This window comes from Pelodiscus sinensis, chromosome 22 (assembly GCF_049634645.1).
Source record: "Pelodiscus sinensis isolate JC-2024 chromosome 22, ASM4963464v1, whole genome shotgun sequence".
Taxonomy (NCBI): domain Eukaryota; kingdom Metazoa; phylum Chordata; order Testudines; family Trionychidae; genus Pelodiscus; species Pelodiscus sinensis.
The window spans coordinates 1471436-1485945 of NC_134732.1; the positions used below are offsets into that span (position 1 = coordinate 1471436).

At 51.6% G+C, this 14510-nt stretch overlaps 1 protein-coding gene across 1 annotated transcript; it reads right to left on the reverse strand.

Moving 5' to 3' along the window:
* Positions 1–4176: 4176 nt before the first annotated feature.
* LOC142819375 (ficolin-2-like) lies at positions 4177–13641 on the reverse strand. The gene is made up of 10 exons (XM_075905978.1): positions 13506–13641; positions 12310–12423; positions 11602–11655; positions 10245–10280; positions 9406–9450; positions 8554–8589; positions 7318–7445; positions 6336–6465; positions 5983–6117; positions 4177–4946 (listed from the first exon to the last, which is right to left on the reverse strand). The coding sequence occupies exons 1-10, from the start codon at positions 13585–13587 to the stop codon at positions 4699–4701; spliced, it is 1008 nt and encodes a 335-aa protein (XP_075762093.1). The 5' UTR covers positions 13588–13641; the 3' UTR covers positions 4177–4698.
* Positions 13642–14510: the final 869 nt, after the last annotated feature.

Genomic DNA, 14510 nt, shown 5'->3' on the forward strand with positions numbered 1-14510 from the left:
CCAGCCTCCAGCCCTCGCTGCCCCCAGCCCTTACAGCCTGGCCGGCCACGAGAAATGGAGAGGGGAGGGGAGGAAGGAGCTGGTGTCCCAGTGCCGGCAGTGCTACGTGTGCCCGTGTCAGAGAAACAGTCAAGGCCAATGGCGCATGCCCAGGCTGTATCTGCCGATACAGCACAGCTGCTTTTTCCATACGCACGTGGGGCATTCAGGGACTGCAGCCTGGCAGAGGCTCCAGACGGCAGATCACTGCCGTGGTGCCTTTGCTTCGGTGCAGGCGTGTCTGCGGGATTCCAGTCTGCGCAGCGGGAGGCAGCTGCTGGTCTGATGGTCCCTCTCTTTGTGCTGGGGAAGCGCGAGGACACTTCCCACTGGGCTGTTGTGGTTTGTACGTGGCACCAGCGCTCCAAAGCCGCCCAGGGGCTATGGGAAGACATGGCTCTCAGTCTGGCTACCGCCGTGAGACTGGGCCTGGCAGCAGAAATCACACAACCCCGTGGAAACGGTGGAAGCAAAGGGGATCCTGCCACACTGGGCGGTGGCACAAACCTGGCAAGCAGCCAGTCAGGGGAACAGCAGACAAAGGAGGAAAGATGCACGGAGAAGCAAAGCTCAAGAGTTTGTCGGGAAAACGTTGGGGACTGCTCAAGATGTGGTGGGAACGTGGCCTGGAGGGTGCCCAGCGTTCGGAGAGCACTGCAGTGTCAGTGGGAAAGACAATCGTTGCGCCCCCGTCCGCACCCAGGGTCAGCGACTCCGCAAGGGGAAGCAAACCCTTTGCTTGTGCAGTAATGCAAGAAGGGAGCCGGACGCTCTCTGGCAGCTGTCCCTGAGGAGGAAGGGGCAGGTGAATGACGATTCCTTAGACACTAGTGGGACTGTCACAACCGACAAGCTGCAGACTGGTGCTCGGGCCAATGTTGTTTCAGGGATTGGTGTTAAAAGTTGGAAAAGACCGAGGGCCCCGGGGAGTGAACAGCCTCTAATGGGGGAGCTGAGCGGGGCCTATGTTGTTTCAGGGATTGGTGTTAAAAATTGGAACAAAACACAGGGACCATGGAGAATGAAAAGGTCCATCTGAAATTTTCGAATGGGGGAACGCGTTCCTTCTCTTGGTACATGTGTCCTAGCATGGCAGTAAAAGATCAGAGGGAATTGATAAACTTTGAGATAGTGAAAGGGAATAAAACACCTCCATTCCATGGAGACACGCCAAGCCCTGGGGCGGATACAGAGAGTGCAGGTGGGAGAGGAGGGAAGGGACACATTGTCCAGAACGTTTGAGACAACTGTAGTAGAAACAGGTGGATTTGAGACGTAGTGCATGTCATACTGATTTAATAAAGAATTGTGCAGCCTCAGACAGGAAGTGGATAGAATTTGCTGAGGCTACGGCTTATGGTGAGACTGTATGGGCGGGCACGTCTACACTACGAGAGAAGGTGGAATCCAATACGGTTGGTTTCCTAGCACCCAACGGCGCCAAGTTGAATGTGCGTGTCCTCACTGCGGGGAAGAATCGAATGCCGTCCGAAGTAGCGCAGCCCCATCGACTCCCAGAGCGAGGCACCGTGGGCCGCTTTCCATTCTGGGCTCTGCTAACGGCGTCCCCTGGGTCCAAAACTCTGCAGCAGGTGTTTGTGGGCTCACGTCGGCAGCGTCCCATAGAGCACTCGTCTAGTCTCTCCCCCTTAGCGTACGGTAAAGGGGAGGCAACGTGTTTGAATCTTTGGGTGCCCGGGTTGCCCACACAGATGCCGTAGTAGAATCCCAGAACACTGGAACCGGAAGGGACTTTGAGGGGGTCATTGAGTCCAGGCCCCTGCCCTCACGGCGGGAACAAGCACCGTCTAGACCCTCCCTGACAGCTGTCCATCTAACCTGCTCTTAAGTATCTCCAGTAATGGAGATTCCACAACCTCTCTAGGCAATATATTGCAGTGTCTAACCACCCTGCCAGTTAGGAAGTTTTTCCTAATGTCCAACCTAAACCGCCCTTACTGCAGTTGAAGCCCATTGCTTCTTGTCCTACCCTCAGTGGCCAAGAAGAACACGTTTTCTCCCTCCTCCTTATGATGCCCTTTTAGGGTATGTCTACACATCAAGGTTAATTTGAAATAACAGCCGTTATTTCGAATGAACGTTACTAGCATCTACACAGCCAAACCGCTATTTCAAAATAAATTCGAAATAGTGGAGCACTTATTTTGAATTTGGTAAACCTCATTCTACAAGGAATAACGCCAAATTCGAAATAGCTAATTCGAAATAAGAGCTGTGTGGACACTTATTTCGAAATGGGGGCCTCCAGCCTTCCCAGGGTGCCCTGGTGGCCACTCCAGCCTCAAACAAGAACACTCCTCTTCCTCCCACCCCTCCCCGGAGCCCTTAAAGGGGTAGACTCCTGCCACAGTTCCTGTGCCAGCTCCAAGCCAGCCAGCCCAGAGCCAGCAGTCACTGCCCCTGACCCAGTGGCCCCAAAACAGGAGCCAGCAAGCCACTGGCAGCCAGCCCTCCGCCGCCCCCCAGGAGCAGTCTGCCAGATCCCAGGATCCTGCCAGGGCCTGGACAAGGTGGGCGCCTTCCTGGTTCAGGGTGGAGATTAGGGTGGACCTTACTTAAGTTTAGGGGGGATGCCCCCAACGTCTATGATCTCCGCACTAGATGGCGTAACGTGGCCGTCTATGGCAGGATAGCTGCCAGCCTGGCCACCAAAGGCCACATGCAAACCCAGGAGCATGTTCGCATGAAAATCAAGTTGGTCCGGCAAGACCCCCAAACCTGAGCCCTGAGCTTCCCCTCCCCCTTCTTCCTGTTGCTTTCCCCTTCCACCTCCCTCCTCCCAGGTTTCCCCCTCCCCTCTCCTACCCTCTTTTCTCCCCTCTCCCGCCTCCTTTTCCCAGTCCCACCAGTTTCGTCCCCCCTCCCCAGTTTTTTTAAATAAAGAGAGTTTGTGTTCATGAAAATACGTGTATTTTATTTGACATTAGGAAGGGGGGTTAGGCCTGTGAGGGAGGAACGAGGCACAAGCCCCCAGTGGGGCAGACCAGGGAGGCTCTTAGTGCTCCTCAGGGTGGAAGCTCTCCCTCAGGGCCTCCTGGATACTGACAGCCCCCTGATGGACATCCTGGATGGCAGCCTGCAGAAAGTGCAGCCAGGCTCGTATCAACATGTTCACGAGAAGCACCAGAGTGCCCAGGGGCAGCTCCGGCTCCATGCTGCAGAGTGCTGTGGTGTCCCGACTGAGGACAACCGGAGCACGCAGAGACACAAATGCTCTGCTGTCCCTCAGCGAGGTAGGCAAGCAAGCGGACGCCGGCTCTGCTGCCACAGCGGGTGCGGACTGTTGCTGGGGCGGGGCCTGGGCCGGTGGGAGCAGAGGGCAGGGCCTGGGCTCGGCTGGAGCCCCGGGGAGAGACGGGAGCCGAGCAGGCGGCGCAGTGGCAAGAACGAATTTAAAGCTTCTTCGGGCCCCTCGGCTTGTTCCCCGGCTACGGGCACGTGGAGTGGGAGGGATTTGGGCGTGGGCCTTGTGACCGTTCGACCTTCCCCGGGCACCAGAGCCCCGGGCGAGGGAGGGGCGGCCAGTCCTGCCCCACAAGGCCCTGCAGGCTCGGGCTCAGTCCTGGGACTTTCTAGTCTCGGCCTGGCCTGAGATTGCTCTGCGCGCTCCTTGGCACCACATGGTCAGACTGGCCCCTTCCGCAGCCAGGACACTGCTGGCCGAGGTCGCGCCCCCTCGTGCGCCCCCGGGAGCCAGACAACGAACGTCCCCTCCAACCCGGGGGCCTCTGCCCCCCATGTAACAATGCAGGGCCGGGCCCTCGGGCGTGAGCGCTGCAGACCAGTCTTGTGGGCACAAACCAATGTGAAATGGGGCAACCCTCCATCCGCCTTTGCTTTATCCACCCAGGGGAAGGTTCCTAGCGGCGGATGCAGCATCTGCAGGTACCGAGTGGCGCAGCCCCGGAAGAAGGGCGTGGCAGTGCTAGGAGCTGCCAGGAATGGAATCACCAGACAGCAGAGAGCCGGCCGGGAAAGGAGACAGGGCCGAGACAGCCATGGCCGGCAGTTTGCAAACTGAGAGATTTTCTGTGGGCAAACAGAGTTTTAAAAGCACAGGGACATTTCCGTGAATTATCACTGACATCGCCATGTATTGCTTGGCAGGGAATAAATCATAAAATATTTTATTGAGCAATCGCTGAAAATATTGACGTGATAATGACCATATTTTTTCTTTATAGAAAGCTACATTTTTGGGAAATGAGAAAAGAAAATAGCATTTTCTGATACTTTCTAGCAAGGAGAGGAATAGTTAAAAAATCTCCTAAAATTGAAAAAAAGAACAACCCCAAAAGCAAAGACGAGTCACTATAGAACCATGTGAAATGAAAATAACTTCGACATTCAATTTTTCTCCACAAAACCATTTTTATCGTTTTTAATCCGTTCTAGTCCTGCTGCACTGCACTGGCTTTGGCTGTAGAGCTCCCTTGTTCTTCCCTCTCGCTGGGAGTGGTCTAAGTGCCGCTCCGTGGGACAGTGATCACGCTAGGGGGGTGGGTTCCACATGCACCCACGGGCTGGCGCCTAACGAGAAGGTCTGTAGTGTCATCTCCAGATAAATGGTTATTATCACAAGCCTATTATTACTATAGAAGAGCTAAGTATAATCATGGTAACTAACTCCCTGATCGGTTACACAGGCCTAATTTTCATCTCAGACATCTTGTAGGAGTAACTGAACCCTTTGCCAGAAGGCCAGTTCACCCCATCAGCATGAGTTTCATTGGTTCCTTTGAAGTATAACCCATTCAGGTTGGATTGGTGACAATTCTTGTACCACCAGCCCCCCTTAAAGGTTACAGCGCAGTTATATGGAGAAATATCGACGTCATGATCATGGGTTGAAAACATCATGCCGTTGTGTTCGGAGAGGGAATCCCCTGTGGAAACAATTGCATTTCTTTATTATAGGTTTGTACAGAGACAAGCCAGGCGAGAGAATCTCTTATTTTTCACGTTTACAGTTGAGTTGCCACAGCCAGTCTGGCAATCCTGCAGGTGGTTGCTAAATTTCCCAGAACCAGTCCCAGGACTGATCGCATATCAAATGGGGAGGACTGGGTGGCTCTGCGGGCTCCTCGGGGTGGAAGCTCTCCTGCAGGGCCTCCTGCATCCTGACAGTCCCCTGATTGACCCTCCTAGATGGCAGCCTGTGGCAAGTGCAGCCGGGCTGATGGCCGAGTGCTGTGACGTGCCGAGTGCGGGCACTCAGGGCACTCCAAGACAGGACCACTTAGCTATCCCTCATCGAGGTAGACAAGCAAGCGGGGAACCCTGAGAACTGTCTGTCCAGGGTGGGGGGGGGTCGGGTCCCTTAAAGTACAGCCCTCGGCTAGCCTGAGGCAGCAGCTCCACACTCTAAGTCCTAAGCTGATGCCCTGCCGGCACTGGTTCCGGCCAGCCTTAACTTCGATTCAGGGTCCACTTAATGTGGACGTGCTATTTCGAATTAGGAAAATGCTAATTCGAATTAGTTTTTAGGTCTAGATGCACTAATTCGAATTAGCTTAGTTCAAATTAACTAACTCAAATTAAGTTAGTTCGCATTAGTGCTGAAGTGTAGACATACCCTCAGTGACGTATACCACCTCTGGTGCCACTACTCTGTTTAATCCAAACGTTTCTCGGGGGTATTAAGATCCAGTTTAGGAAAGTAACCAGCAGTAGCTGTGCCCACCTCTGCACATAATTCTGCTTTCACTAGGCCGGGGGCTGATATTACGCGATACATGTTGTTGTCCCTAGATCCGGTGTGTCTCCTACGCTGGCTCAGCAGCAGAATAACTGGTGTTTCCTGAGAGACATCACTTCCACCCGGCACATTGCCATTTGCTTCTGCCACCGAGTATCCTGCGTCCCTTTGGCTTTCCACGTTTCCATCTGCCACCCGCCATAAAGGACCCTCCTGGAACCTACCTGCTGTGCCTCCTAGAAAGGATCCAAGGGTCAGCTTATAGTTGCCAGACTCGCCTGCAATTTTGAATGACGCAAAGTTGGCATATTGATTGTTGTCGTCAAAATCTCTGAGATCAACACGCAGCTCGTGGGGTCCTTCAGAGAACAGTTTACAGCAAACTTATTTATTACTGTTATGGATGGTTTTTATAGCCACTCAAGGCTTGAAGCTCAATCCAGGCCCCACTTTGTAGGCACCATTATGGCCATCTCGTTTGATCGCCTGCCTCACATGCATCACAAAATTTCACCCACTGATTCTTGTGACTGCGTGGGGGGATGTTAGGGAAAGGAAGCATCACTGATGTCTTTACCTTGGGACGTCAGCAGGTGGATGTTGTCGTTCCCCAGCCAGAATTCTGACAGCTGGCTGCCGAATCCCGTCTTGTACGACTTCCAGTCCTGGTAAAAATCCACGGAGCCGTCCGCCCGTCTCTGGAACACCTGCAGGGCAACGGGAGACTCTTAGCTGGAAACCCCACTTTGTCACCCTCCCACACAGAGCGTGAGACTGGAAACCCCAAGGCAGCAAAGCGTTGGGGAGACGGACAGTGTCAGCTCCAGTTCAGCCTGAGGGGACTAGCGCAGAGGGCTTGTCCGGAGGATCACAGTGTAGCTTGGCAGCAAAAAAGGGCCACGTGCTCCGAAGTGTACAACTCTTGAGGACAGGGACTGTCTCTCGGTCCGTCTTGCCCAGCCCCCGGCACCATGGGGCCCTGATCTTCATCGGGTTCCTGAGGCTCTCCTGGGACAGTCACAGGCACAGCAGAGTGTCAGTGGGACGTATATACAGGGGTCAAACCCTTTGTCGCCTCGGCTCCCTAGAACGCTCTCTCCACTCAGGCACAAGCTGCCAGAGCGATGCAGCAGCCGATGCCGCTGGCCTGTGACTAGCGTGGAAGGAAGCAGGAATCCTGGTTCCAGCCTCTATTGAGGAGGCTCTGGGAGCCGGGCAGAGAACAGCCAGAAGGGGGAATCCGGGGACCTGTGTCGTACCAGTGACAAATGTCCCCTCAGACGGGGTCTTTTGGTTCTAAGGCTCCAGGCTCCCTCCATGAAACCCCTTGTGCCCACTGCCCAGGTGTCTGGAGACTTTGGGGAGGGTTAGCAGGGCCCGCAGAGTGTCCGTGGTTTTGTTCAGCTAAGCGGGGTGAGCTCACAGAATCAGAGTCTGTGCCCTCGTTCTTTTCTCCGAGCTACAGCGCCCTGGCTAAGGGCACCTTCCATCCCGGGCCTGGAAATTGGTGGTTGTTCAAGAAAAAATATCCAGTGAGCTTCATTATGCGGTGTTCTTACAATCCATCCTCCACCATCCGTGTCCATGTCACACAGCACGGTCATGGCATAACACTGTCGGGGGTAGATGGTGTACCAGCCGCTCATGTGGTTCCCTCTGGCTAACAGCTCCTGGCAGCTCTTTGCTCCTGGGTGAAAAGGAATTGCAATTTGTAATTGGTTGTTTGACTCTGCTCGGAGCAGGATTCAAAGGCTGCTTTCTGCACACTGAGGGCCAAATCAATTGCAGAATCATCTCTCTAAATATAAAAAAGTTTTCCTGCGTGTGACAGAATTACCTGATCAGGTTCTTTGGCTGTGAAAGCCTCCAGGGAGAAGGGGTTGGCGAGCGAAGCAAACTGAAGGCACAGCACCCTAGTCTAACTGGAAAAGAAACTTTTCCTCTCCTCCCAGGGCTGGATTAAGGGGGCTAGCCAGGCAGCTACGTATGGGGACACCTGATGGCAGTTACAAGAGGTGCTGTGTGCACGGGACCGTGGGCCGCGTGGCACCCCTTAGAGCTGCAATCAGGCACCGTGCACCTGATTGCAGCTGTAAGGTGCACCGGGGGGTAGGGCTGTGCATGCGTTATGCGCCCAGGGGCGGAGCCGCGCATGTGTCATGTGCCTGCTGCCTGGGGAGCATGAATGGCTCGAGCCGGCCCTGTCTCCCCTGTCTCCCCCACACAGCAGTGTATGGGAACTGGGTAATGTCCTGTGAAGTAGATTGTGGTCTCTCTGTGTTCCAGCGTTGGAGAACCAGCAGAGCAGCAGCATATGTACATAGCTAGACTTTTCCTGCTCCCTGCAGACACAACATGTGCCCAACCCGACATGTTCCTTGTGAGAACACCTTGAAAACTCATGGGAATTGAAATGTGCACAAGGAGTTAAACTGCAAATGCCCGTACAGCCATTTGAAATCCATGTTTGAGCCAGAAGGGCTTCAAGTTATCATGTCACTCGGGTGACCGTTTTCCCCCAAAGAATGTCAGATCCTCCCAGGAATACTCAAGAAACAGTTTGCCAGTGCACGGATCATTTGAGACATGTCTCCACATAAATTCACAGGCCACTTCTTAACTATAACTGCACTCATTTTTATAGTCTGAAATCTCTTTGCTGATCGTCTGAGAATAAGAAAATGGGTCAAGCAGAGATGTGGGGTTTTTTTTGAATACGTCTGATGCCAATGCGTTTTCATGTTCACTTCTCTGGATGGAATGAGACAACATTTAGGGACAAAAGAAATTCTCACCTTTCTGACACTGCATTTTATAGAGGTCTGCCTCCGCTGGACATGAAAAGAAACACAATGGAAAGTTAAATGTATCCAGAAAATTATCTTTTGTCTTCTAAACTATGCAGTTGGCTACAGTGACTGCCGGGATAGCGAAGTAGTAGTTATGCTGAAAAGGCTTATAAATAAAAAACAAGTGGAAATGGAATCACACACAACTGGGCTCTGAGTCTTCTAACCTGAGCCATCAATACGGCTCGCATTATATAGCCAACACTGTTTTGTAATCTTCTCATGAGGCTCCTTCTTGCATTGCTAAAAATTGGTTTTTAACAAACTTAATTAATTATCGGTCAGTTCATAGGAGCAATGCAAAGGAAGTCAGGGGAGTTGCATATGATTACGCTAGCTGTGAATTTGATTCAATGTATTTAAAAAAAATCCAAGTGTCAATGGGAGAATATCCATTAAAGTCCTGATAAATAAAAGGTAGTTCCTTTAACCGGACATCTAAATACAATCCATTTCTTGTGATTCATAGTCTCAGTACATTGGAAATACAAGGGAGGTAGGAGACAGTAACCTTCTCCAGGATACACATCCAGATCTAAAGATTTCACTTACATTTCAGCTGTTCTCTTTAACACCGAGGGTGCTCTGCCTAGCGTTGGTTTGGATGTTACAAAACATGGATGGCACCTGTTTCTGCAGGCAGGGCTATTTCTCCCTTTGTAAAGCCCAAATCTCACAGAACAATCAGTGAGCTTGATACTGTGGACGTGATAACTAGCCAAGACGAGAGCTCCTCAAGCTGAAGAAATGAAACTGCAATGATGCGCACAGTACAAGGGAGAGTGCGGAGGGTCTCACCGGGTATTCCAGCGGGTCCAGGGTCCCCCGGGGCTCCTTGACTTCCTAAAAATAGAACTCAGTGTAAAATCCGTGTTTTGCCTAGATGCCACCTGCATAATTCAACCTCTCACCACAGCAATCACGTGGGTGTAATTGTGCACGGGGCTAGGAGAAAGCCATGCACCCCTTACACTCTGAGCAATCTGTTAATGTTGGTTTTGTGGGCCTCAGGTGATGCATTTACAGTGTTGCCGACTCATACGGTTTTGTCACGAGTTTCATGATAATTATTGTTTTCCTGAAAGCCCGACATGCTGGGACCATATGGGTCTGAGATCATTACAGCCTTCGTTCTTAAAGGAAAAGCTGTTTTCTAGCCCTTGAAGCAGCGGAGGATGCTTCAAAATGTGACCCTGGTAGAACCTAAACACTGAAATCAGAAAGCAAATCAAAAGAAAACCAAGTCTATTATCTGTCCATAATATCATGATTCTAAGAGCAGTCCCCTGATTTTTTGTGAATCTGACTCAAGATAGTCAGTTATTAGGGCTTGGCAACATGCATGTATCTTTCCTTCTGCACTGGCGGAACTGAAATAGGCTTTGGCTATGTCTACACTGCATTTTGGGCCTATTTCCCATGACTGCATGGGACCTTATGACATAGAGCATCAGAGATTATAATTAGAACCGGGGAAAATTTTCCAGCTAATATTTTACTCAACAAAATATGTTTTGTCAGAAACTTTCAGCAAAGCAGAAAAATGTTTCCAACTGTCCATTTCAGAACATCATTTTCATTGTCATTGGGCTGTTCAAGGGAGACACAGAGGAGAAGAACCATGGCAGGACTCTCACCTTTCAGTCCAGGGGGGCCAGCAGCACCTCTTTCTCCTGGACGAACAAAAGATAAAATAGGAAAGGCTGGTCAGAGATTCCCCGATTTTGGTTGTGGAGCAGAACAGAAGTTGTGTTGGAATAATAAACCCTTTATTATCAAATATTATCAAAGATGGACACTGAAAACGGAGAAAGCAAATGAAAAGAACACCAGGAATATTATTTGTCCATAGCATCACGATTTAAACCAGTCTCCTCATTTTGTGTGAACCTGATGCAGGATATTCAGGAAAAACTTTAAAAACAACGAATAGTCTAGTAGCCCCTTTTTGGGGGCTGTTTTTTAAGTCTTTCCTGTGACAGAATAACTCAGCTATCCCTCTGTAGCTTATCTACTCGCTGTCTCTATTTTCTTCCTCCCCTCCATTTTTTTTCCTTCTCGCCCCTTCCCACCTTCCCTTATTTATTCTTGGATCTGGACTTCCAACACTCTGGTCATCTGAAGAAGTGGGCTGTGCCCACGAAAGCTCGTGATCCCATCTACAGGTTTTGTTAATCTTTAAGGTGCTGCCAGACTATTGAAGTTTTTCCTGTTACGGGCTCCCTCGGCTCCCCCTCTGAAGCTTTTGAACAAGATATTCAATCATCTGGGGTTGGCAGTACTGTGTTCATCTCGTCTTCTGCACTGGCTGAACTGAAACAGGCTTAGGCTTTGTCAACTACTCTGCAGTGGGACCTATTTCCTGTGCCTGCGAAGGACGTTGTGACATATTGGACATTGTAATTGGAGCTCGGTGACAATTTTCCAGCTAATATTTCATTCACCGTTTTGAAATGTTCCAACTCTTCATTCTGGAAGACCGCTTTTTTTTATTTGACAATTAGGGAAAGACACGAGGACACATCTTGTTCAACTGGCACCGATTCCATTTCAGCTTTTGCTTTCAAGAAGCTGGAAGGGAAAAGAGTCCAACGAAACAGCGCAGGGAGACTGTAGGTCTCAAGTCCTCTGTCACCGTGAACACCACCACAGGGTGCCTGGCTCCGCAGCGAGAAGAACCATCGCAGGACTCTCACCTGTCAGTCCAGGGGGGCCAGCAGCACCTCTTTCTCCTGGTTGAACAAAAGATAAAACAGGAAAGGCTGGTCAGAGATTCCCCAATCTCGGCTGTGGAGCAGAACAGAAGTTGTGGTGGAATAATAAACCCTTTGATGTCAAATAGAGGGAAGGGAAGCCAGGGTGGCTTTGGAGCCCAGATATTATACGCACTGGTGTTTGATAAAGAGCGCTAATTAAATATTTTATTCAAAACAAATTTCCTCTTTTTAGGTCACATAATAGGAAAACAAAGCTCTTTTGCCCTTTTTACTTTACCTTTTGAGCCGGTTCGTCCCACTTTTCCAGGGATCCCCTGGCTTCCCTGTTCTCCTGCAAACACAGAAAACTGACTGAATCCTGATTACTGAGTGTGTGAATCCCCCTGCCCCCTGGGCTCAAATTGCAATGACCCATCCATGTCGAAATTCAAACAACGTATCTGCATCCGGCCCCCTGACACCTGCTCTCACATCAGGATCCCCTAGCAGGGATGTTTGCATGGAAGGCCATTGAAGTCAGTGGGACAAGCACATCTTGCTGTAGTGTGGGAATCAAAGCTGGTAAACAATCATGCTTACATGCACCCATTCAACGTGCCATGGCTCGTGATACTAATCACGTTGTACTCTTCTCTAGTCCTTCATGCAAAGTTCTCAGAGCATTGAAACGAGCCTCTCAAAACCTCTGGGAAGCAAAGGATAGTTATTCCCATTGTACAGAGGAGAACAATGAGGCTCAAAGGAAGTGACTTGACTAAGGTCATACAGCAAAGCAGTGACAGAGATGAGGAAAGAACCAGGGGGCTTGGTTGCCAGTCAGACCCTCCGAAGGGAATGGAGAATCTTTCAGAACCTGGTTATTCTGAAACGTCGATCGCCCACCACAGCATGTGGGCGCCTTGCCATGTCTGTACACAACGCAACAATAATTCCCATTTACATCAGCACCATCCACGACTTACTCCCTTCAGTGCCAGGAACACACCTCTTACTCCTGGAGCTCCTGGGTCTCCTCTGGGCCCCACAGTGCCTGGAATTCCTTTGCAACCTTGGAGAATGAAGAATTTGTTGCTACCGTTGAGGCCCACTAAGCTCACCTCTGGGGAAAGAAACGAACCCGTAATCAGTGGTTGTTCGGATCTCTGGATCAGAAACGTTCTGCAGAAACCCAGTGGGAGAAACCCAGCAAACAAAAGCCTGGATAGTTGCTGCCTTTTCTTTCCTCCACGCACAATAAACCCACCATTCCCGCCAGTTACGCATTTGTGACAATGCTCTGATACCGCACGTTGGCTCATTCCTGCTAATCTTGGTTTTACGTTACAGTAAAAGCCAAAGTTCAAAAGCAGTTATTCAGAACTTGTGTTTGAAAGAAATCACTTCAGAGTTAATTTTGATGTCCACAAGCCTGGGCAGAATTTGCAACCCAGCCGATGTGGCATTGGACTAGTTCATGAGAAATTAACTGCAGAGACACAAAAGCAGAATGAGACACAGAGAAAAACAAGGAGCTGCTGTTCAGGGAAGAAAATGTCCAAAGGTAAATTAATTTGAAAATCGCTATGAGTCCAGATAAGACATTTTTAACAATTGAATATAATTTAATCCAACAGAGCCCTCCCTATATTATACGCCTTGTGAAATATAAAATTATCTATGGAGACATCAGTGGAGAAATACAGGGACACTGGAAATACTTGAGGCAAGCAAAATGTGAGAGGATTAATATTTTCTGTGATATAGAAACTGCCTCCTAACCTAGCGCATTCTGCCATAGATTGTGGGGAAGCCTTTCTCGAAGCATAAGGGATCGGTCAGCAAAGGCTTCCCCAGTCGACCGATCGGGGTCTAGACTACCGTGTTGTGCTGGATCAGCTGATCGTTGGCACAGTGCGACGGCCATGATTATTTTTTGAGGTCTCTAACTGGAGAAAAAGAGATTTGCACCAAATAATCTGCAAAAACCGCGCCTGTTTTTTGCACCCCTCCAGTCTGTGCTGTGCACTTCTGCCACACAGGTTAGATTGTACCAAGTAGTTTTGTACAAAGAAGCTGTTACATGGCACCGCGAGCAGGCAAAGCACCACAGAACTGCTGCCCAGTTCCCAGTTCTGCAGGGCCCAGCTGGGCAGGGAGCAGAGGCTGAAATGCAGCTGTGAACAGGGATTGTCTGTCCCTCACCTGGGCAGGTGTCCTGAGCCTGACAGACCGTTACTGCTAGACAGAGCAGCGGGACGAGCCATTTCCGGGCAGCTCTCCCCATGGCTGGGGCTGGTCTCTGCAGTGGCCGCTGCACTCGTCTTCTTCCCACCTTCTCCTCTCCCTGCTAGCCAGGAGCCTTTTATGTGCAGGGAGGAGGGAGCCTGGGGCCAGGGAAGAGCTGCCTGGCCCATCCCAGCGCCTCCTTCCCACGCCCCACATTCCAGCCGGTCCCACTGGGCGCTTGCAGCTCCAGCGGTCACAGCGGCAGCTGACGCCGTGGCCTGGCAGGACGTGGCCGGGACGGGAGCAGCAGCCACTGCTGCCCCAGGGACGTTACTGGACGGAGCCGGGCGGAATCGTTGCTCCCAGTGTTGGTGCAGGGGACTGTGTCTGCTGACAGACTGAAAGAGGGCGCCCAGGAAGGAGCCCGGTCTGACCCACTGCGCCCAGCCCAAGCCCCCCGCTGACCTCCCGGGGAGCAGGGTTGGGCGCATTGACTAGCCACCTGCTCGATTCTTAGTGGTGGGGCAGTAGCCACGGGAGGCCTCGTGTCACACGGGCCCCGCTGTGCTCCGTGCGGTGCTCGCCCCCAGGCGCCGACAGCAGCGGGTGGATGGGCTCCAAGACCAAGGGACCACTGTGCCCCTCTGGTCTGCCCCCCTGTGCCTCACAGGCCCCAGCGCGCCCCAGAATGACCCCAGAGCAGATCTTGCCGAGGAGCAGCCAGTCGTCGCGGTACCACAGTCGGTGGCGGGGAGTCGGCCCCTCCCTTGGCCAATGGCTCCGGGGCTGACCCCGCTCACCGTTCACAACGTGCGCCTGATTTCCCATCCGCATGGGTCTGGCTCCAGCCTCCAGCCCTCGCTGCCCCCAGCCCTTACAGCCTGGCCGGCCACGAGAAATGGAGAGGGGAGGGGAGGAAGGAGCTGGTGTCCCAGTGCCGGCAGTGCTACGTGTGCCCGTGTCAGAGAAACAGTCAAGGCC